Source organism: Rhopilema esculentum, chromosome 6 (genome assembly GCF_057945365.1).
Source record: "Rhopilema esculentum isolate cy_ngs chromosome 6, ASM5794536v1, whole genome shotgun sequence".
In the NCBI taxonomy this organism is placed as follows: Eukaryota; Metazoa; Cnidaria; class Scyphozoa; order Rhizostomeae; family Rhizostomatidae; genus Rhopilema; species Rhopilema esculentum.
Genome location: NC_142820.1, coordinates 10,458,606 through 10,479,370, shown reverse-complemented (window position 1 = coordinate 10,479,370; position 20,765 = coordinate 10,458,606). Strand labels below are relative to the sequence as shown.

General features: G+C 35.8%; 1 protein-coding gene across 7 annotated transcripts; it reads left to right on the top strand.

Annotated features, from left to right (window-relative positions):
• The first annotated feature begins 1,495 nt into the window (after nucleotides 1-1,495).
• LOC135686145 (syntaxin-binding protein 4) lies at nucleotides 1,496-20,545 on the top strand. 7 transcript variants are annotated; one of them, XM_065202326.2, is made up of 22 exons: nucleotides 1,497-1,692; nucleotides 3,073-3,118; nucleotides 3,393-3,448; nucleotides 3,857-3,949; nucleotides 4,210-4,354; nucleotides 4,761-4,897; nucleotides 6,135-6,287; nucleotides 6,753-7,033; nucleotides 7,572-7,678; nucleotides 8,006-8,484; nucleotides 8,790-8,959; nucleotides 9,547-9,643; nucleotides 10,545-10,672; nucleotides 10,977-11,159; nucleotides 13,236-13,424; nucleotides 14,962-15,066; nucleotides 15,757-15,825; nucleotides 17,146-17,262; nucleotides 17,596-17,639; nucleotides 18,123-18,229; nucleotides 18,769-18,826; nucleotides 19,207-20,545. In XM_065202326.2, the coding sequence occupies exons 3-22, from the start codon at nucleotides 3,406-3,408 to the stop codon at nucleotides 19,307-19,309; spliced, it is 2,808 nt and encodes a 935-aa protein (XP_065058398.2). In that variant the 5' UTR covers nucleotides 1,497-1,692; nucleotides 3,073-3,118; nucleotides 3,393-3,405; the 3' UTR covers nucleotides 19,310-20,545. The 7 variants fall into 7 exon arrangements, with proteins under 7 accessions (XP_065058397.2, XP_065058398.2, XP_065058399.2 ...); XM_065202327.2 differs by having other exon boundaries at nucleotides 1,497-1,901; XM_065202328.2 differs by having other exon boundaries at nucleotides 1,506-1,591.
• Nucleotides 20,546-20,765: the final 220 nt, after the last annotated feature.

The window sequence follows — 20,765 nt, the reverse complement described above, 5'->3', positions numbered from 1 at the left end:
TGCACTTCATCTCAGAACACGTTTAAGGACATGTCTAACCTCTGATGAATAACTAGAAGAAACAGCGAAGTGATTTTGAAAATTTACTCTCCTGTCTTTTAACAAAAACGAGTTGATATTTTACCAGTTGATCATCCGTTCTACTTAAAATTTCATGCAAAACTTTTATTTAGTGGCCTTAAAAAAAACAATTTATAGTATGTAGTAGTACGGAAATCAATGTTAAAATAATAACAATATTCAGATCACCAGAGCCTCAAATCATTCAAAAAATCAGAACATCTAGCCTTGAAAAAACTATTAAGTTCTTTTTTAAAAAATGCGTACTTCTTGGTGCATCCGAACAACATCAATAACCTGAAGCAGGGTGTTATTTTTCCAAAGACTTCCTGTAACCGCAATTTTTTGAAAAAATTTCCTTTGAAAATCATTAAGAATTTTTGGTTAGCATCTCTACAAAATACAATAAAAATAATGTCGCTTGAATCGATTAGGAGACACAAAAACGAATGAAGCGATTTGACGAATGGTTCTTTCCAAAAGCTACTATTATGTACAGACGAGATGGGTTTGTCGTGTTTTGATTGAGTTGCAAGAAAAAAAATTTGTACAAAAATACATCATATGGGAATGGAAGATCGGTTATTTATGTGTAATCTGTAAGACCCTTTTTCTTTAAGTCGGAGTGCCTGGTAAGTTGAAACGTTTAGCATAATCAAGTGAAAGCAGCAAGTACCTTGTTAAAGCTCGGAGAAAATTGCCGAGGAACAAGCTACACTTTTACTTACAGAAGAAGGGATAGACGCTAACGTACATCCACCTCTATAACATTGAGAGGAAGGGGCAACACTGCCAGAAATACTGAGTAGGGGTTGAAAGTGTTTTTAAGAGTGACAGTAGTTAATCAATTTTCCAATTGAGAGTTTAATATTCTATGAGAAAACAAATTGGGAAAGATGTGTATCATTAATTGAATTTAAAAAATGGAAATGTATTTTTTCAAACCAAGGGTGTAGAGCTACGAAAGGAACAGGGGCCAGTGGGCACTAAAATACAACCTGCACAATACCACTGTGCTAAACATAGTTTTGATCTTTTTCAATGTAATGAAATTACTTTACTTCGGGCTTTTTTATTCCTTCCAAATTGCCCAACTTCTTATGAAATATATAGACTATTAAATTGCTTATTCATTGAAAATTTTCTGTGAAAAAATATTTTAACTAAGGTTTTCTATGAACAATGGCCAAACGGTCACAGGGCCAAATAACGCCCCCATCCAAAGGATGTCAGTTTTCGGAGATAAGGGAATATTTTGGTTTTTTTGAATGTCAAAGAAAAATGACATAGTTTTCATCTGTGTAATTGAGCATGAAGTCGGTGATACACCCACCTGCCCCGCCAGTGACCCCTTGTTCCATATGACATACACCCACGACTCATGAGTCGGTGCTGTTGCTAGGCAATTTATGCCTTGCACAATTCAACTCAAATCCTCTAAGAATAATTATGTACACAAAACTAGGCCATATTGACGCGGCAAGAACAGTTTCAGTTAAAACTAACGTAGTTGGTCGTTTCGATCGAGAAGGTAACGCTTCACATATGAGAATTGCTCTATGTTGATAAATTTATCGGTTTAGCGAAACATTGCGTATTGTAGAGGACAAAGAAAGACCACTTCCATTCACGGTACGTTGTGTTTGCGAGGCCTCTCACAAGATTGTCATTCTTCAGCGAGTTCTTTTGATCTCTCACAATGAGCATTGCATAAATAATTGAAGCGTAATTAGTCTCCTTATTCAGAATGTGATTGCTTTGCTTTTGGCAAATGAGAAGAAAACTGCGTTCTTCTACCCTCAACAAACATCTCAGGAGGCCTTTAAAGCTTTCATGTTTGGGTATGCACAATTGTTAATGTTTTGTGTTTTTTGGGGGGGAAAGAGGATTAAGTTTAGTGTTTTACTTTCCTTTGATTCATACAGTCGTTTAGTAGAAACACGAATCTGATATTGGTTTATCTGGAATTTTGAAACTGGAGGATTCTAAAATAAAAGGCACGAGTGAAGTTGAAGCTGCAAAGGCATCCTTAGGGTTTTAACTGTTATTACACCATAGGCCTATCATGATATCAGATCTACTTCAATCCAAATTAGTTAACAATTAGAGCATTAGTTCACATTTTTGTGATGTGAAAAATGTCTTTCTATCAGACCAAATGTGCCTTAATTTTTTTTATATTTTTGCATTATTTCCAAAAAGCAATAAACTCTTTATTTTCCAAATCAAGATGGCTAACAGTGTAGTTACAAGGAGCAATATTCTTTGCAGTGATGTAGTTAGCCTTGATTGTACTTGGCTTGAACTTTAACACCATTATTCAGCATTGCTAAAGCATTTTGCCCAAGTAAATGAATAAGTAGATAATACAAAACTAACTAATAAAAACTAATATGCTTTTAAAGCAAAATGTGAAAATTGGAGTAATCTCAGCATAAGAATCAAATTTCTCAGAAGCCTCTAAAACATCCTACCTATTGGTGGTAATTACTCATTTAAGACTTTTGTTTTAAGTATGGTTACTTCAAGTTTTTATCAAAGTGCATAAACACAGAGATAAAATTGTATGTAGTCACAAATTTTCAATCAATAGTTGGTTTGAATACAATGAATTTTAACTACAGCCTTAAGATACCTTGTCATCATCCTGAAATCTTCTTTAATGATACACCCCCCCCCCCCAAACTACATAAGCCTGTTATTAGATAAGTGGTGAAATGTATAAGATTTAGATAGATCTGCATATTTTTTAGAAAATAGGTTCTAAGTTGATGTGATTAGATTGGTTAAATTTAGGTTACCAAGATTAGTTGGTGCAGTATCAATCAACTTGCCATCAAGTGGTCAACTACTATCTCTACAAATTGGAATAAAAACAGATCAAAGGGGTCAATGGTATCAAAATCCCTTCAAGTTGTAATCACTGTCTGTTTTTACTATCACTACTTAATCCCAGTCTTCGGATCAATCTGCATTTTAAGAAAATACAAACACATTTTCTTTCCTTTACAGCATCGTTATACTTTTTGAACAGCCAGAAGTGAATTTTCTAAACAGGGTATGACCTTTCTTCCTTGGTGACTCCTTTGATTACTCAATATTGTGCGCATTTTCAAAGTTAATAATTCTCTTGACAAGGGTCTTCTTCAAAATTAAGTGTCAAATTTGCATCACTGAAATGGATGTAGAGCCTCCTACATTTGAGTACGAGTTAAATAATTTTGATTCATTTGTGCATAAAATAAAGGCAAATTGTTTTTTGTTTTTTATACATAATATAACTTTAAGACATCTGGCCTGGATTTAAGTTGCAACTTTGTTGAATTTTGAAGGTACAGCCACAGTATGGAAAGCACAATCATTTTAAAGAAATGCAGAAGTGGTCTTGGTATGTTTTTTATATCTACCTCAAAATAGATATCTTGTCCCCATTTCAATAAAGATAAGACTGCTATGAAGGAACGGTGAATGTCATTCAAGTTTGGCACATTTTAGCAAGTTGTCTTCAGTAATTTTTGGATTATTTTTCAACTTTCATCTGCATTTGCATCAATTAAGAAATATAAATTTATCTAACTGTTAGGTTAATGAGGCCATAATAAAATGTTTTTTCTTGTTCTGGTAAACACTTCATTTTTGGAATGGTCATTCCTAAACCTAATGTAAAGTTTTTTTCTTGTTTGAATTGTACCTGTTCAAGAGCTCTGTACCTGTTCTGCTTTAATTGGAAGATTTTATTGTAAATCATAAAACAAAAAAAGTTTAAATCTTTATTGGCTTTGTAATTTGTCACAAGGAATGAAAATTGGTGGTGGCCAAGCTTCAGATGGTACATTTACTGGTATATTTGTGAAGAAGATATTAATTGGAGGGGCTGTTGCAACTGATGGTATGCAAATTAACATTTCTTCTTTTTTTAGTTATAACGATATTTGCACTGAGCCAAATAACTTCTGATGTTTCTTCATGCAAGTTTGCAGCAGATGGAGCTATTTAAGTAAAACAAAATTCAGCTAAATCAAAACATTTTCTGATTCAAATATCTAATATCTGCATATCATTTTTGTATATGTACTTAGGTTTAATACATAAAATCAACAAGCTAGCTAGTGATTACAGCCCCATGTAAAGCCATCTTATATCCTACAGGTACCTTGTTAGAAGGTGATGAGCTATTAAGTGCAAATGGGGAGAGCCTAAAAAACTGTACCAACGACCAAGCTGTATCCGTCCTAAGGAATGCAGCTCAAAGTGGAACAGTCAAAATAGTCTTTAAAAGGGATGCTGACTCCAGGTAATTATGTCTTTTAGTCTAAAGAAGAAATCAGGTTACAAAATGACACAAATTTTGCTATATATAATAACCACAACCACTGTGCCTGACATCCCTCCCTATTTGATCCCCGCATGGAAAGTCCTTGATGTCCTGATAAAAACCATGACCCCTTACACCCCAAAACAATCAGTAGGTAAATATCATACAACTCATATCATGTAAAAAACATATTTATTAACAGCTTTATAAATTTTTTGAGATGCTTTTTTGTGGTAAACCAACATTCTTTTAATGGGGAATAGAGGATAGTTGAATTTGCCTGGCTTCAATTTCTAATGTTTATCTTCTGAGAATTTTAGCAGTGATTATGGATGAAGACAAGTGTATGAATATCTAAGCTCTAAAAATTGTTTGTTTTTATCAGGGAGAGACTTGAGAAGTTGTTTCCAACATCAGAAGGAGCATTGTATTCCAAACTACGACAACTGAGTCTTGATAATTCAAATGGTGGCTTAAGTCGCAGTGACTCCATGTCTTCACAGGTTTCAACTACATCATTGGGTAAGTAACTATGTCAGTGTTAATCCATATTTACCTGGTTACAGAGCTGGCTGATGGGGAACAGTTGGTACAAAAAACCGAGACATTTCAAATTTTAATTGGGATTCAATAGAAGCTAATTTTGGGGGGATAGAGATTAAATTTTCCTACTGATTCCAGCAAAAAACTAAAAATTTCCTTCAGGTGCTTTCCCTAAGGCTAGCTCTCTGTACTTATAGCTCCTGCACCCCTTGGTTATAACATTTTAGTAACTTTCCTATGTAACTTTAAACAGTGTAAACTCCACGTTATTGCATAATGTTTCTGCCTATTAAATGATGATAAAATGAAATTTAGTCAGATTCAATTATAAGAGAGACATTTGTCCTATAATTGATTTGTCCTGATATGCTATTGTCTGCTATTTGTTACTGTCTCTGGCGATGTGCTTTTTTGCATTGACTGATACCTATTCCACAATATTATGCACAATGCTGTGGAATCACTTTCCCCTTGAAGAGATTTTTTATGTAGAACACCAGGTGCATGGCTTCATACCATTAATTATATTTCCTTGGTTGAGCCAGGGGTATTTATTGGCTTATCATAGCGTATCAAGTGCTGTTTATGCTTTAGCAACCCACCCCCCCTCATTTGGTTTCTTTATATGAAAATTTTGTTTTCTGCATCACCCTGAATGTGTGACTTTAGTGGACCAAGGGGGCTTTTCTTGTCCATTCCCTTCCCAATATCAAATAGATTTGGAGTTTTTGAGCATTTTCTTTTGGTAACCTCTTTCAGTGTGAGGTTTTATGAATAATTAATTGATTTGCACAGATGCAACAATGGTCCGATTCACTCCCTATAACTGACTTGCTCTCTATGGCATATTTTGAGAGAGCAATATCTGCCCTATAACTTTGTTCTTGTAACTTCTATGCCAAGTTAGAAAATTAATGCAATCTTAAATTTAAACATTGTAATATCAAAGACTCAGAATAAATGCTTTCTGAGTCTTTGAAATAGATCCAGAATAAATGCTTTTTACCAAACAAAATGAGAGTGGAAAAATTATATAAGATTTGCAGCTTAGCAAAGCAATCTTTAATTTTATTGCACATTGTGATGAAAGTGCTTGCTGGCACCTATTGTTTTAGAATCAGTAGCATTTTAAGTAAGTTCAAGCATGGATTTTAGAAACATTTTATGAAGCCCTTATCAGCCCTCATCAACACTCACATTTCTTTCTGAATTATAGAAAAACGTGCTTGGGTCTACACAGGCAAGACTATGTCACCAGCACCATTCACAGAAACACAAAATCGTGGATCTTTAGATAAACACAGCCTCGCACGTATGGGGGCCCTGGATCTTCCTCTTAGTCCAAGAGAACGGGATTTTCAATCCACAGGTTCGTAATGTTTGATTCTACGAATGTTTCGTTCTAGCTTCATCGATTCTTTATTTTATTAGATGCTAGCAAGGTCAACACAGATGTACCTTTGAAAAGTGTCTGTGAATTTTGTTTACCTTTTTGAAAGACTGGTTATTTTCTTTCCTTTTTTTTAAGTTAGTGTCCACAATTGTTCGCCTAAAGACTTTTATAATACCATTACTAGCAACCTAACTTCATGTTTTTTTTGCCAAAAATAGTAAAGGGGGACAGTGATGAAGTCATAACAATTTATTTTGAAAATTTGAATTTAAAACGGTTAAGAACCTCAAAATTTGCATAAATGAAAGAAAAATATACCGTTAGCGAATGAAGAGCAATTAAGCGTTTTCTCGAATTCAACCTTACTTGCGCTTCAGTTCGCTTTTTCGTTCAGTGTTTCTATCTTTTCTAAGCTCTCTTATAATCTTCTTCCAAATCTAGAAGGTAGTCATAACAGCAACCAGCGTTTAAACACCAGTCAGCTGAAGAAAGCCGCAACTGAACTGGACCGAGCATCCTCATTCGATTCTGGCTTTCCATCAAGCGGCCATTACTCATCGCCTGATTTTATAGAAAAGGGCGTATCAGATATTACACCCGTTATCAAAATAGAAATCCCTGCGAAGTCAAATCTTGGAATAAGCATTGTTGGCGGCAAAAATAAGCCTGAAGGACCTCATATATACGTTAAAGAAGTAATCCAAGGCTGTGACGCATATTTGGTAAGGCCTTGTACTGGGAGATCTGCTATTGTTCTTTGCCTAATACTTTGTTATCATATTGCATTGATTTATATTTTCGAATCAAAGTTTTTAGTTCATCATAAAAGGGATGTAGTGACATTCATATCTTCTATTCGATTAACTGGTTACAATGAATTTATTTATGTGAACTGGTCACAATGTAGATCTTGCGGCTCCTGATGATTGCAAAAAACTTTATTCACCCACCCTCTCTAAGCAACCCCCCTATTAAACCCACTTTAATCCCCCACTAATAAGAACCCTCTCTATTAAGATCTCCTTACTCCATTAGCTATGTTTCTTTGATGAACAGCATAATAAACTATGAAAAACATTTTTGTCGACTATTCTTGAATACTTAAGAAGCTTTTTTACCTGTAACCTCAAGAATTAAATAAGCCCCCGGGGCTAGATGGAGCTCTTTTGGTAAAAAATGAGTGTGTATATCTTCACCTAATAGGATTCTTCTACTTAGTATTGAAATATATTTTTGAATCATTTCTTTTTGCTGAAACAGGATGGTCGAATACGAAAAGGCGATCGCATCATCTCAGTTAATGGTGAATCGTTCAATGACGTCACATACGAACAAGCACGTTCAATACTTCTACGACTCAAGCTACAGTAAGTGTTGATTTATGTCATTAGTCCGTGACTGCAAAATAGCGAAATGCTAGGATTCATTTGGCTCCTAGCTTTCAAATTTAGGCCCATGTCATGTCATCTGTGACCATTAAACACCGTTAGAATCACATTAGGAATTTGACGCACCAACTGTCCTGCATTACCTAGCGCACTATCAACCTATAGAGAAAAGCTTTTTATAGAAATTTTTTCACATGAGGATAGCTTGTGTTTTTGCTAGCTATTTTGTTCTGTCTGCTATTATGCATAAATTGTCCTGGAACTTTTTCCAGATAACCGGACCTATTTCCTTGCCTCTTTTGCTAGGAGAGATCTTACTCACTACGATATAAAGTACGTGGTTAATCCAGATCATGTCAGTTCTCCGAGACTCCATCAACTGACAGTTACTCCCAAAAGTCGAGAAATTGCCAACACCAGAGTTTCCAATGGCTCTTCTCCTACTATGGGAGAGCAAACGATCATTCAAGAATCCCCACCAATCGAGAGCTTTATATCACAATCTTCAGATGAGGAAGCAGTTGTTAAAGAGTTAATGAAAATGATGGAGAAGTCAGATGAATACGAAATTTCAATGAACACTGATGCTTTGTCAAAAGCAAGAGCTGATGTTTCGGAAAGACACCTTGAAGATGCTTCTTACTCGGAAACATATGAACCGTTGAGATCAGATTTACAGTACCTTGAAGAAGCATCTCCTGAATCAAATGGAACAGTGTTCAAACCTGGGAAGTTCTCAAGTCCTGCTGTTGAGAATGGAGTGCCTCATGTCCATCAAAATGATAGTAGGTTTTGTGTTGAATGTTGTCTTTCGTTGATTCTCAGAATGCAAATTTCTAATGGCCAGCATTTAATGCTAGTACATTCTACACTATAAAGTTGGAGTATGGGTTACTGAGACTGGACTGCAAATAAGTTAATGCTTGTCAAGTTAATCCTTTTATTGGTATCAAAATTTCAATAGAAAATAAAGAGGAAAAGGTGGTTATGAGGTAACCTGCAAAGATAGTTGAGCACCAAGTTTTTGTTCTCAAATTCTCTATATTTTTACGTTTTCTGCGTTCTAAGTATTTCTGTATTCTTTCTCTAGGCCCAGCGGAAAGAAAAACGATATCACAGTATTTGGACGAGGACATGAATGACACTTATTCCCCCCGTTTAGTGTCGCCTGTTTCCAGCAGAAAGACGGGTCGTAGAAGCCGTGGACGGAGGCTATCTCTTGACCCCATGACAAAGCTTAGAGTTGAAAAACTTGAAGGGGTATGTGGTTCCTTTAAGTTTATGTTTTATAGAAGCACATTAGGTTTCCTTTTTTGTTTTCTATTGTTTCCATAATTTATGGAGCTTTTGGCAGTTTTTTAGCTAGAAACAAAATATTTGCCCCAGGGGTAGACCGCTATTGTGTTGAAATTCTTGGAGGGGTTTGAAGATCGTAATGTTTTTCGAAATACCCCCATCCCTATTCCCCGCTCTATGTTAAGAGCAATCCACCAACATATCAGGTAATTCTTGGGAAAATTACTCCAAAGATATGTTTTTGACAACAGTAAGGGCTAACCTTTATTTGCATTATTTTCGATTGCCAGTTAACAGGTTTTTCTAGTATAGCAGTAAAAATTAGGCGCCTCAGATTTAAAGTTTGGATGATCTGGATTATTGCTTTATTGTCTCAGTCTGTCAATGGATTACTCGTACGGATTACAACACACTTCTGTTCACAATGTCTTGAAATAACACTTTAATTAATTCTTCGAATAGTTTAATGCCTCGTTTCACGTAGTTACTCATACTGTTTTACAGTATGCTTGTCTTCTTGGCGTGTTATTCCAGCATTTTTATTTTTAAAGGCCTTAAATTACCTTGGTTTCGAAGCCACACCGTCTAAAATCAATGAAATTCGAATGAGGGTTAGAGTCGATCCTAACGGATTCGTGACATACGGAGGTAAGCCTTTCATTAAGTTTGCCAGATACCCTTTATATAATGCCAAAAATATGTTCATCTACATGTATTTGGAGGTGTACTCAATGCTTTGTCTCAGGAGGGTTTGGTGCTTATTAAGACCTCAAATTTCTTTCTTAGTCGTATTTATGATGGCGCAACGATGTCGCCATTTGTGGATACTCCATTTAGATTACTCGACCTTACTATGAGGGCTCAAACAAGTCCTAAATTCAAGCATATTTTATTCAAAGAAAGATTAAATTCAAAGTTTATACCATTTTAAAAGTTGGTATCATCTACACACTTTGTTCAGAAAAATAGCTTTTTCCTCTCTCTCATAACTACGTTTTCATATCAGAAAACTTTCTTCCCGCACCACAGGCAGTAATCTCATTTGGAATGAATTTGCTGCCATAAATCACAAGAATAAAATGAATATGTTTTGAATAGCTATATGTAAAGATCTTCATTTCAATAATAACTGCCCTTTGTTACGGTAAAGAAATTCAATATTTATGAAGCTAGGAAAAGGTCTTTATTCTTTTTGTGCATTCACATATTGGTAAAACAAAAACAGCAGGTGAAAAATTGATTTCAGGCATGACATTCAATAATTAAAGGTGTAAAGATATGCATAATAGTGAACTATGGGCTGTAAGACTGGAATTTCACAATCACCTGTGTTCAAATAGGGCTTGAAAAAAATGAAAAAATGTAATGATTGAGGTATCTCCACCTAACAAGCCTTTCTAAGTCAGTAGGCCTACAGAACCTTATTTGAAATGTTTTTGATGCTCGAAGGAATATTAATTGACTAGTTTTCCCTTTTCCAAGTTCAAAGGCTTGTAAAATCTCAACAAAGCTATCCGGTCTTATTTTCTTTCTTGTTAATTCGTAACAGACTTTGTCGACGCTGCACGCGAAGTCTATGATGTGCGACTGGATGACCGATCAAAGACCTTGAATGCTAGTGCGCTCCAGTTCGCAATGAGAGACATCGAAGCTTCGGAACAGCGTGAAAGAAAATTGGTAAGCTTAAGTTAGAGTTAAAAGATTAACAGTTACAAACTATATAAATGGTATACTTTTGCGAGGAGGATTCTGAGCAGTTTGTTTAGATTATTGTTTAGACAGCTCAGCTACCAACCTCTGTTATTTTCACCTGATATTTCATTCAAAGTTTTTCTTTGAAATGAATTCATGTTATTTTTGTTTATCAAATGATATATAATCTATGATCTAGACTTCGCCGAGATAACGTATTATTTCTTACTTGTTTGCAATCTTCGCAATATTTCTTTACCCTTTACAATTACGCCATGCCTCTTTCTAGCATCACGTGGTACCGAACAAACAGCGACAGCAACATATTCAGGAAATTCCAGAAGAAGAGTACCCGAAGAAAGAGCAGCAACAACTACTTCAATCTCAATCGAATCATTCAGTTGGTAATGGCATTTCGTCTCGACTCACATTAAAAGACATTGAAGCCATAGAGCGGGAAGAATTGAATATGGTATGTCTATTCTTAGGTTTATTTGTCAGTTTTAGGCCTTGCAAATTAGTTTGACTTGCATATGTTGCAAAACACTGTGATTGCATGTGGACCAGATTGGATGAAGTTTGCTGTTGAGTTAGCCAGTCTGTTGCAAAGTTGCTTGGTGATTGAATTAAGCCTAAAACTCTAAATTAACGCTTGGAAAATCGAAAACATGAAGGGAAATATAAGGACCAAAAGTCATTAATTGAGAAATGTTTTTACTATCCATTTTCGCATATAGGACCATGAAAAAACCGAGACTGCACTGAATTTTAAAAATAAATCAGTGGTATTTTCCAAAAATAATTACCTACGAGGTCATGTTTGCTAACACCCTTTGCAATCCAATTTTTTGGCACCTGATTATCGTAACGCCAGAAAAATTCACACAAGACTGCCGCGTTCATAGATACGTTCATCCTAGAGGGTAGAAACATCCTAGTTTCTCAAGCCTTGCTTACCTTTTTCAAGGAAAAAGTAAGAGATACCCTTGGTCTAGATTAACCAGCAAATGAGTTTAAACAACAAATGAGTTTAAACATCTAAACAAACTCAAACATTCCCATGAAATATTGTTGGAAACCTTATTTTTCTTTCACTATCTATTTTTCACCCAGGCAGAAATATATCTTGGTAGTGGCTTAAGTGGTTTTAGGTGTAAAATCAACACTACTGCATTTAATATAATTGGATATCATTATGTGAATGTAGAATTAGATTCTTTCGCGATGTAATTGGCATAGGATTAGTCAGAGCAGGTTCTGTACAAGTATTAAAGATTCAGCACCCGAATTTTAAAGGCTGTATAGACGATTGACGGTAACAAGTGTGATAGCAGGTTACTGTATTCAAAATATTCAGTATTTCGTATCATACAAGTTGCAGCTCGGTGTATTAGGCCGTTTATATTTGATTGGAATGTTGTGTTGGTAACTGACGTTGCAAATACTCTGCTTGCTGTGAGTATCTTGATGTTTATACCGCTAATTATATCTGCACATAGTTTTATAAAGCGCGTTGATGCTGATGATGACGGTTTTGCCTGGCAACTTGCTAAGCATACTTTACCTCTCCGCAGTGGCGGATCACAGAAAGAAATTCGTTTGTGTCTATGTATATGCGGCTCTTAAATACGGTATTTGACGTTGTTTCCCCGGCACACGATGAGAATTTAAAAGGCACTGCTTAATAGAATCTTTGCTGATATGAAGGTGTCGTTAGATACGAAGCCTCAATAGTCACTCATTTAGGTTGTCCCTAGACGTCTTGTTGCTAGCAAGCTGTAGACAATACACAGATACATTGAGACTTGTCCTGATAGTACTCAGACTTAACTCGGGACCTTGAAAAATATGACTTAGTCATTTGCTGCAAGTATATGTTTTGCTCCCCTCTAACTCGATTCAAGCAAGCATAAGGCAATTGAGTGAATGAATACATCGCAGATCCAAGACGTATCTAAGGCCTTGTTCCTCTACTTTCTGCTTAAAGAGCTTCCTCATAGACGAGCTTGTGTCTTTGTTCGCAATTTTTAGGAACGCTAGGGGAAGCTGATATATCTATAACAATGTAATTTATAAGTTTCCAAACCTCACAACTTTATAGGTTTGTTTCGTCGTAATCTGGAGATTTGGTTTTAGCTGTTTACGTCTCTAAGTTGTTTTAAGCAATACAGTCGATTCCTTATAGTCACTCTGCCTAAAGGCTTACTGCTTGCTGCGGTTAGGTGAAATTTGTATAACTATGTATAAGGCCCAAATATGTATAACTATTCAATCTAGATCCATTTACAGTCAGAGTCCGCTTTCTGTCAAAACTTTGGTGTGACCCGAGTCTACTGTGCAGAGTCTAAAACATGTTTCTGTTTTGCATCATGAACATGTTTAAAACATGTTTCTGTTTTGCATCTTTGCATTCTGTTTTATTAAACGATGTTTTCCTATTCTGTTTTCCTATTCTATGGTTTTCAATTAGTCATTTCCACAATTGCTTTCAAATTCTAGACAAGCCAGTCTCCTTTCAATAACCAAATATCGTTTTTGTTTTATACAGATTGCTCGAAGAGAGACCGATCGTTTAGGAGAGATGCAAGCAGCTAATCGTCGCATTCAGGATGACCTTGCTCGTGTTTCACGGGAACGAGACGATATTCTCCGTGAGCTGCAATTCTTTAAACGCCAACTCAATGAAAAAAATAACAATACATCTGACATTGAAGACCAACTGAACAGATCTCGCCAGGTAAGCCCAGAAAATATAGCCTCAAGCACACCGTAATTTAATGCGCAGAGTCGAAGCATGGTGGTCTCACAACGATAGACCTTGATGAAGGCCAATGAAAACAAATGCATGATTGGCGGAACGTTTCTGTACGTAAGGGTATTGCCTTGAAGATAAAACAGACTCTTTTCTGGACTCTGTTAGTATGTTAGACAAGAATGTATATAGCAATACCAACTTATATAGCGTGCTATTACTAATGATTCATCCAAGAGTGTGACAATATCTAAAAGAGACACACAGAACACTTCTCGTGAATCTTTCCCAGTTGTAGATAGCTGCGGAGGTACTTATGATTCTAATCATTCGTCCTCAACTATCAAACTACTATACCTATTAGCTGAGTATATCCATTACAAACAATCATACAGTATATGGCATCCTAGCCACCTCTGTACGACAGGAAGATTCATGCTGCCGTTAGTAATTTGTTTTCCATAGTCTAATAAATCTAATAGGCAGCCTACTTTTCTATATTATCAAGCAAAACTACCATCAAGGTCGTTAGTCATCGGTCCCCTTCCAGCTCGAGCAAAACGTCATCTATGTTTTCGCACAAACAGTTGCCTGGTGATTGCATTAAGCGTGAAACTTTGAGTAGCAACTTAGAACCGTCTTCTCCTATGCACCAAAGCGTTTACGCACAAACCTAACAATGCAGCTTTCTGTCATGATCTGCTCAGTCAGTACAGTTTTTTTAAATCCAATGCTAATGATACACTGCTGCATTACAACTATACAATATTAAGATGCAAAATCAGATACTACCATTTTACTTATACTACAAAATACTGGATTTTTACATTATTACGATGTTGCAGCCTAACTTCAAAGGCGTGGGACAAGACAGGATAATACCACAGAGAATGTGTAGTTTGGTCTGCAGCCAAATTTATAGTGTTTGTAATGTTTTTTATGCTCACGCTTATTTTGGGTATTGACCCTAAAATCTTATGTGTCCAATAGATGCATAAGTGGGTGGTGGATTTCCACCATTTCCGTTTTTAGCCTCATCTTTCAATCCTAGATACAATCCCTAAATAAAATGTTGTATTGTTTCTAAGCAAAATGCTTTGGATAATGCAAGAAAATTCAAAGCAAACAAATACAAACACAATTTTAGAGGGTATAAAGGCGAATATTTTTCCATAAAGTGTTACAAAAATTTCTTTCAAAATGGAAATAAATCAATATATGATATATGATGCTTTTGCCGACTTTAACTGCTGTCTTACTTGAGTTGTGCAATGAAAATTCTTTTCCTTGTGACCAGATCCAATTTCTAAAGAGATCCACGTTTGCAAAGATATCTCTATTCACTCGTCACCTTGTGTAATGTTTTGAATAAATTAACATATTATCACGTAACGGTACTTAGAGTTATTTGTAGAGCACGAGGCCATGGAGTAGAACGTATTATATGTGAGCACATGATTAGGCCCTTTTTAACAACATAACACCTTGTACCTGTAAAAAGCTACCTCTTTTATGTTAACAGGAGGTTGCAAACACGCATCGAGAAGTTGGAGAGCTGCGAGTTCGCACACATCTTGTGAGCACTGCACTACAAGAAGCAAAACAAAGAGAACAGCAATATGAACAGGTATCAGAATAACCCAAACCTTTTCACTTGAAACTTTTGCTCATTACTACAGACCTATTATTTTCGCCAAAATGCAGAAACACTCACAGCAATCCAAACAAGCTACATAGTATCTGCCCCCTGACCCCCAATCATTGGCAACATTTAAAAAAGAATTAAGAGCACACCCTATAGAATGCGACTGTAGATTGTGTAAAAAATTTATTGCTGGGTTAGGTTTTATTTAGAACATTATACCTTAAACCTTTTTAATATTGTATCATATATTTTTATTTCATACTAACTCTTTATAGATAGTTGGCCTTAATTAGCTTCTTTATAGCTATCAGCCGTTCATTTAGTACGCCAACTTTAAACAAATTATTTATTATATATTATTATTATATACCCCCCCCCCCCCACCCCCACTAATTGTTGTTGTGATGGGAATGGCTAGATATGTTGGTATCCTCATTTATTTTGTAACCTTCCGCCAAAGATTGACCTCGGGGGAGGGGGAAAAAATAAATCATGGTGTGATTTCACCATTGCTATCGCAGCCTTCATTACGTATTGTGCAGTTTGATCCTGCATATTCTACCAGAAGCAGAAAAGATATATTCTGCTAATAATGGCACATTTTTCAGTTTAAATTTTCAATGATATAACTTTACTTTTGCTTCGTTTATAACTGTGAAGCATTTTTTTTAGAAAATAAAAAACCTTTCGGAAGAATTAGAGGAGGTAAAGTCCAAGAACAATAATGGGGGTCCAAAACAGGTAATGGTTTTTTTAAGAGTCTAATTAATGTGCACATTCATACTCTCTATGTTTCTCGTCTTTTTTGTCAAAACCATCTTAAATTGAAACTTCTCTTTTGTTACCAATATTTGAGGATAGCACAGCAAAGCGGAAGTATGCGCCCCAAAGTACTTTTCGTCCGACTTTTCTCGTCGGATAGTGAGCAAAAGATCCCGATTTGTGTAAACAGAAAAAGTTTTTTCTCCCTGGACTCTTCAACAAGATGAGAGGTTAGCGACCGCTGATTGGTAAAAAAGAACCAATCAAGCGTGCCACTCTCCCCTCGCGTTACTTTTGGTCCGCATATTCGGTTCTGCTGTTCGGTATGGGGGTGCTGTGGGGTGACTAAACTGCAATCGTTGCAAAAGCAATAGAATCGAGCAGCTAGAATTGTAGTTAAAAGCAGAGTTGATGCGCCTGCTATGCCACTGACTCGCAGTTTGGGCTGGCCAACTATAGATGACATTATTAGAAGCGAAACAGCTACAATTATGTATAAGTCGTTAAATGGACTCGTCCTATAGTACCTTTCCAACCTGTTCGAAAAAATTCGACTCGAAATGTTAGAAAACTGAGAAATACCGATACCGATCTTTCGCTACTCTTGCGGGAAACAACCAATGGGCAGAGAGCTATTTCTTTTCGTGGACCTAAGCTTTGAAACTAACTTGAACCTGATGCCAAACCGGTATCTTCCCTTGCCACCTTTAAGAGAAGAATCAAAAACTAACTATGAACGACCATTCATATTTCGTAGTATTTCTCTTCTTACTTATTAATGTTTTTGTCACGGCCCCCTGAAAAGCATTTCTCGTGGACTGACGGGCTACCGTGCCTAAATAATTGAAAATTTAACGTAATGTAATATACTTTGGAGAGTGTCGAACGAAAAGTATTTCAGTATGCTTTGTTTCTACATTCCCGCGCTATCTTCAAATTTTGCTGTTGTGTGCAGAACATCATGGTCCTAAGTTGTAATGTTGACTGATGCCCACATTTGTTATAATACTCGGGGCTGCAGCTTAGAACTACCTATCATTAGCATAGAAATTAGGGAATATTTTATTATTTTCTTATTTGTACCACATTACCGTGAGTCCTTGAAAAGGCTCCTACCTTCAGTTGAGCCCCTTTCCCTCCACCCCCATCGAATAAGCTCCCACTATATTTTTTGCGAAATAAGCCTCCGGGGCTGGGGCTGGGGCTTATTCGAGGATTTACGGTAATCAATAACTAATAGCTCTTTGGTTTGTTTTTATTTATATTTCTTATCAAGCTCTTTGTCTATTTGTCCTGCAGCGTGAATTCAACGAATTGCAAAAACGACTAGTTGTACTAGGGTGTCAGCTTCGGAAAACTGAAGTGAGCAAGCGGACTTATGAAGTTGCGGTTGAAAAACTTACAAAATTTGCTGAGGTAATATTAAAGCCTGTAATTTTTCACATTGAGGAGAAGTATCTTCCTAAAAGCAGTAACAAAATGTAACGGCAGTTTTGTAGCAAAGAGAGCGAACACAAAAGTTTTTTGGTTTATTTGTTATCATGTTCTTGTTAAGTCATTCTTTATTTGCATAATTTGATTGCTAAAGTATCTTATCTTTATATGTCTATCTTTGGGTTCTCAGCTAATTGAAACCTTTGCAGCCCCAGTTAAAGCTTTCCTGCAAAACTTATCAATAGTGCCATTGTTTGAGGACCTTTTCATATTAACTGCAGACTTACATTAACAAAAAATTTTCTATCCTAACAGCACGTCCACGATTCAACTGATGTTCAACGAACGCCTACCCAAGGGTAAGTCAATTCTTTTTCGATTGAACTTACAATTTGTTTCAAAATTAATTAAGTTTGCCTTTCTTCTCACGTCTTAAAACCTTCAGCCTTCTAGAATATAGACACTTACTCTGGCGGGGTCCTGTTTGCAGGGCGAAATATTGACTTTACATTGATTTTAAAATTCTATTCAACAATACATTGGCTTTTCATAGTCATTTTGCTCTGTTCCAACCGATTACTTCTAGTATAAAACTGAAAGGCGAGTGGCAGCTGTAAAACACAAGTATTTGATTGTGACGTCATACTCTCGCCCTGGTTCTTCTCCTCTTTCTGTATTCTTTACATTAGCATGTTTCATTACGCTCATACTAGTTTCCACCAACACGTTTTTAAATCTTCAAATTTTTGGTATTTAAATCTTCGATATGGAACATCAACTTTTTGGATGTTTTGTTTTTGCTTTGATTTTATGCATCAATTTTCTTCTATCAATATTTTTAGCAGTCGAAGAGGCTCTACAAGCAAAGGAAAATCTCCTAATTATGAAACTCTTGCTCAAGAGGCGCGGGACACAGTAAGGGCTGTAAAACTTCTGCTGGAGGAAGAACGTAAGCAGTTTTGTGTTCCATTAGTATGCAATTTCCTTCCAATCTTAAATCTAAATCGTTCTACTCGAATCTAAACGAAAATTTTGCCAAACAAGGATACATGTTTTGGATAATCATTTGTATGTACTTGATAACAAAATATTTTATCTTTAAATTTTTTTATTGTTTTCAAGTTTTCATTGGTCGAGGAATACCTTCAATTGCGATGATACAAAGAAATATCGATTGGGATTATACAAAATCATAAGCTCGATCTTAATCGAGATTTCAATTTTCTTTCTCTAATCTTAATTGCTATAGACGCATCCATTTTATCATTGTCCTATTCTTATTGAGGGCTACCTGGTTTTGTGATGTTTTGAAGGATTTTTGTTCTCAAAGTGCAAATCCCAATATCTTGATTACGATCAGCTTATTTAAAGTCTGCCTTTATAGATTTGTTTCAATTCCACCTCTTCGAGAACGTAACATTGTCCAAGTTACGATGACATTTTTACATTAAACCTACATTTATTTATGTTCCGTGGTTCAATTTGCAGCACTTCCTTTTGGTTGGGAAGAAGTATATGCTCCTGATGGAACCCGATACTACATCAAGTAAGTAATGCTCTTTCATGTTAAGTTTTGTCATTTATGCTTGAGTACCTATCTTATCGCATGAGCTAAGAGCAAAAGTAAAACTGAAACTCTTTCCAATTTTTGATTCTCTAGTTAACTGATAATTTTTCATCTTCTTTAAACTCCTTATAGATTTAAATCCGTTATATTACAATATGTACCGTCTAATTCACTAACATAGCAAATGGCTTGAATATAGTCGCTAGAAAGCCTTTTAACAAATGCAAAATTTCTTGGATTTGGTTTTCCGCTCTGTTCTTTAAATCTGTATTCTGATTTTTTGAATTATTTTAAGTTTACAAATGCTAATTTTTTTAAGTTTTTGAGTTTTACAATTATTCATTGTCTTGCATATACAGTCATGTCACCCAGACTACGTCGTGGCTGCATCCAGTTTCCGGCGTCCAACACACAGGGTCAGAAAATGGAATCGAACATCCGCCGACAGATCAAAAATTCTAATTCAGTTTCTAAGCAAATCGTCTCACCTTTCTACTTTTAAAAGCTTTGAAGTAAGATAGAAACATCTATTTTATGGTGATATATAAGGCTGTTTCTAATTACGGCAAAATCATCAAGGTAGTGTGTGCATATAAGAAGCATGCATAATGGGGCGTTGCTTAATCGAAGCCAATCACCATACAAGAAGCTTAGTCTAAACCACTATGTTAGTTAAAGGCTCTTGAGCAACCGGCATGCTAAGCGGCAGCTGTCTCAAGAAATTGACTTTGTTTTGTATTTTCATGCAGTACGGTATTAGGCCGGTTTTGAAATTATCGTCGCAAAGCATGCCGGTTGCGCAAGAGCCTTTAACGATACGTTTTATACGCAGTACAGGGCGCTTTGAATAAAGTGCCTTGCCCCACTCTCCATAGTAAGCCACCAATGCTATTTACGTTAAAATTGTATATGTAAACTGTCTTTAAGTTCATATGTAGACCGTTTTAAATGCAATTTTTAACTTTTTTGTGATGCCACGAGGTAGTAATGGTATATTGCACTCCGTGGTATCGTTCTTGTAAAATTGTAAAGTTTTTGACGTAGAGATACTAGTGTTGTAAATTTTGTTGATGTAAAAGAAAAAAGCTTTGTGAAAATGTTTCTGATGTGAAAATTTGTATGCTTTAAACATAAGTGCAAACATTTTATTGGCCAGTCCAGCGTAAAATCACCACGCCTTTGAAAATATTTTGTAATAAGTCAAATAGGTGGGGCTATGCTTGTTTTATTCAGCATCAAGTTCCATCTCTCTTGTCGAATTCTAGATCTGAACTGTTCTATAACATTAACCCTTTTTTCCTTTTACCTAAACTTTATGATAAACCTCAACCAAAGTCGACCCCATTCAACTGAAATTTTTCGATCAAATGCTGCACAGTCCTAGTAAAGTTCATGTCTTCATATAAAATGTCCAGACCAACCCTCTTTTGTGTTTCTTAAGTGTTGCCGACTTAAAAAATTCATGGAAGTATATTGTAAACAGTAATTGTCCTTTTTTACCAGTAACTGTTGTATTACTCGTATTTACTCGAAATTTTTATGTCGTATTATGTGATTTGAATGATAGAGTTTTGTAAAAATATACAAATAGGCTTAGAACTGCATTATCAAGGGTGATCAAAATGTTATGTTATTCAGTATGTTGCGGTAGATTTATTTAACAATTCTTTTCATACTCCAAACCATAGCTACTTAATTAAGTTTTTCGACTTTTTTGGAAACTGGTTCAAAATTCCAGTGTTTGCTACGTCTACGCCATTCATACTTGCACTGTCTGCTACAATTGTTGCCATACTGTTACTTCAATAGGCTAAAATTGTGGTAAAATTTACCCTTCCCGGTACCTTAGGCACATTTAAACAGTTTTACAGAAAGGTTTTTCTTGGGAACAAAAAGTGTCACCGAGTCACCGAGTGGT

Excerpts from the sequence above, each read along its gene's own strand:
- LOC135686145 (XM_065202324.2), top strand. Across the intron at positions 8,485-8,789 it reads TCATGTCCATCAAAATGATA|GCCCAGCGGAAAGAAAAACG; the intron begins GTAGGTTTTGTG and ends TTCTTTCTCTAG. Across the intron at positions 10,673-10,976 it reads AACAGCGTGAAAGAAAATTG|CATCACGTGGTACCGAACAA; the intron begins GTAAGCTTAAGT and ends GCCTCTTTCTAG.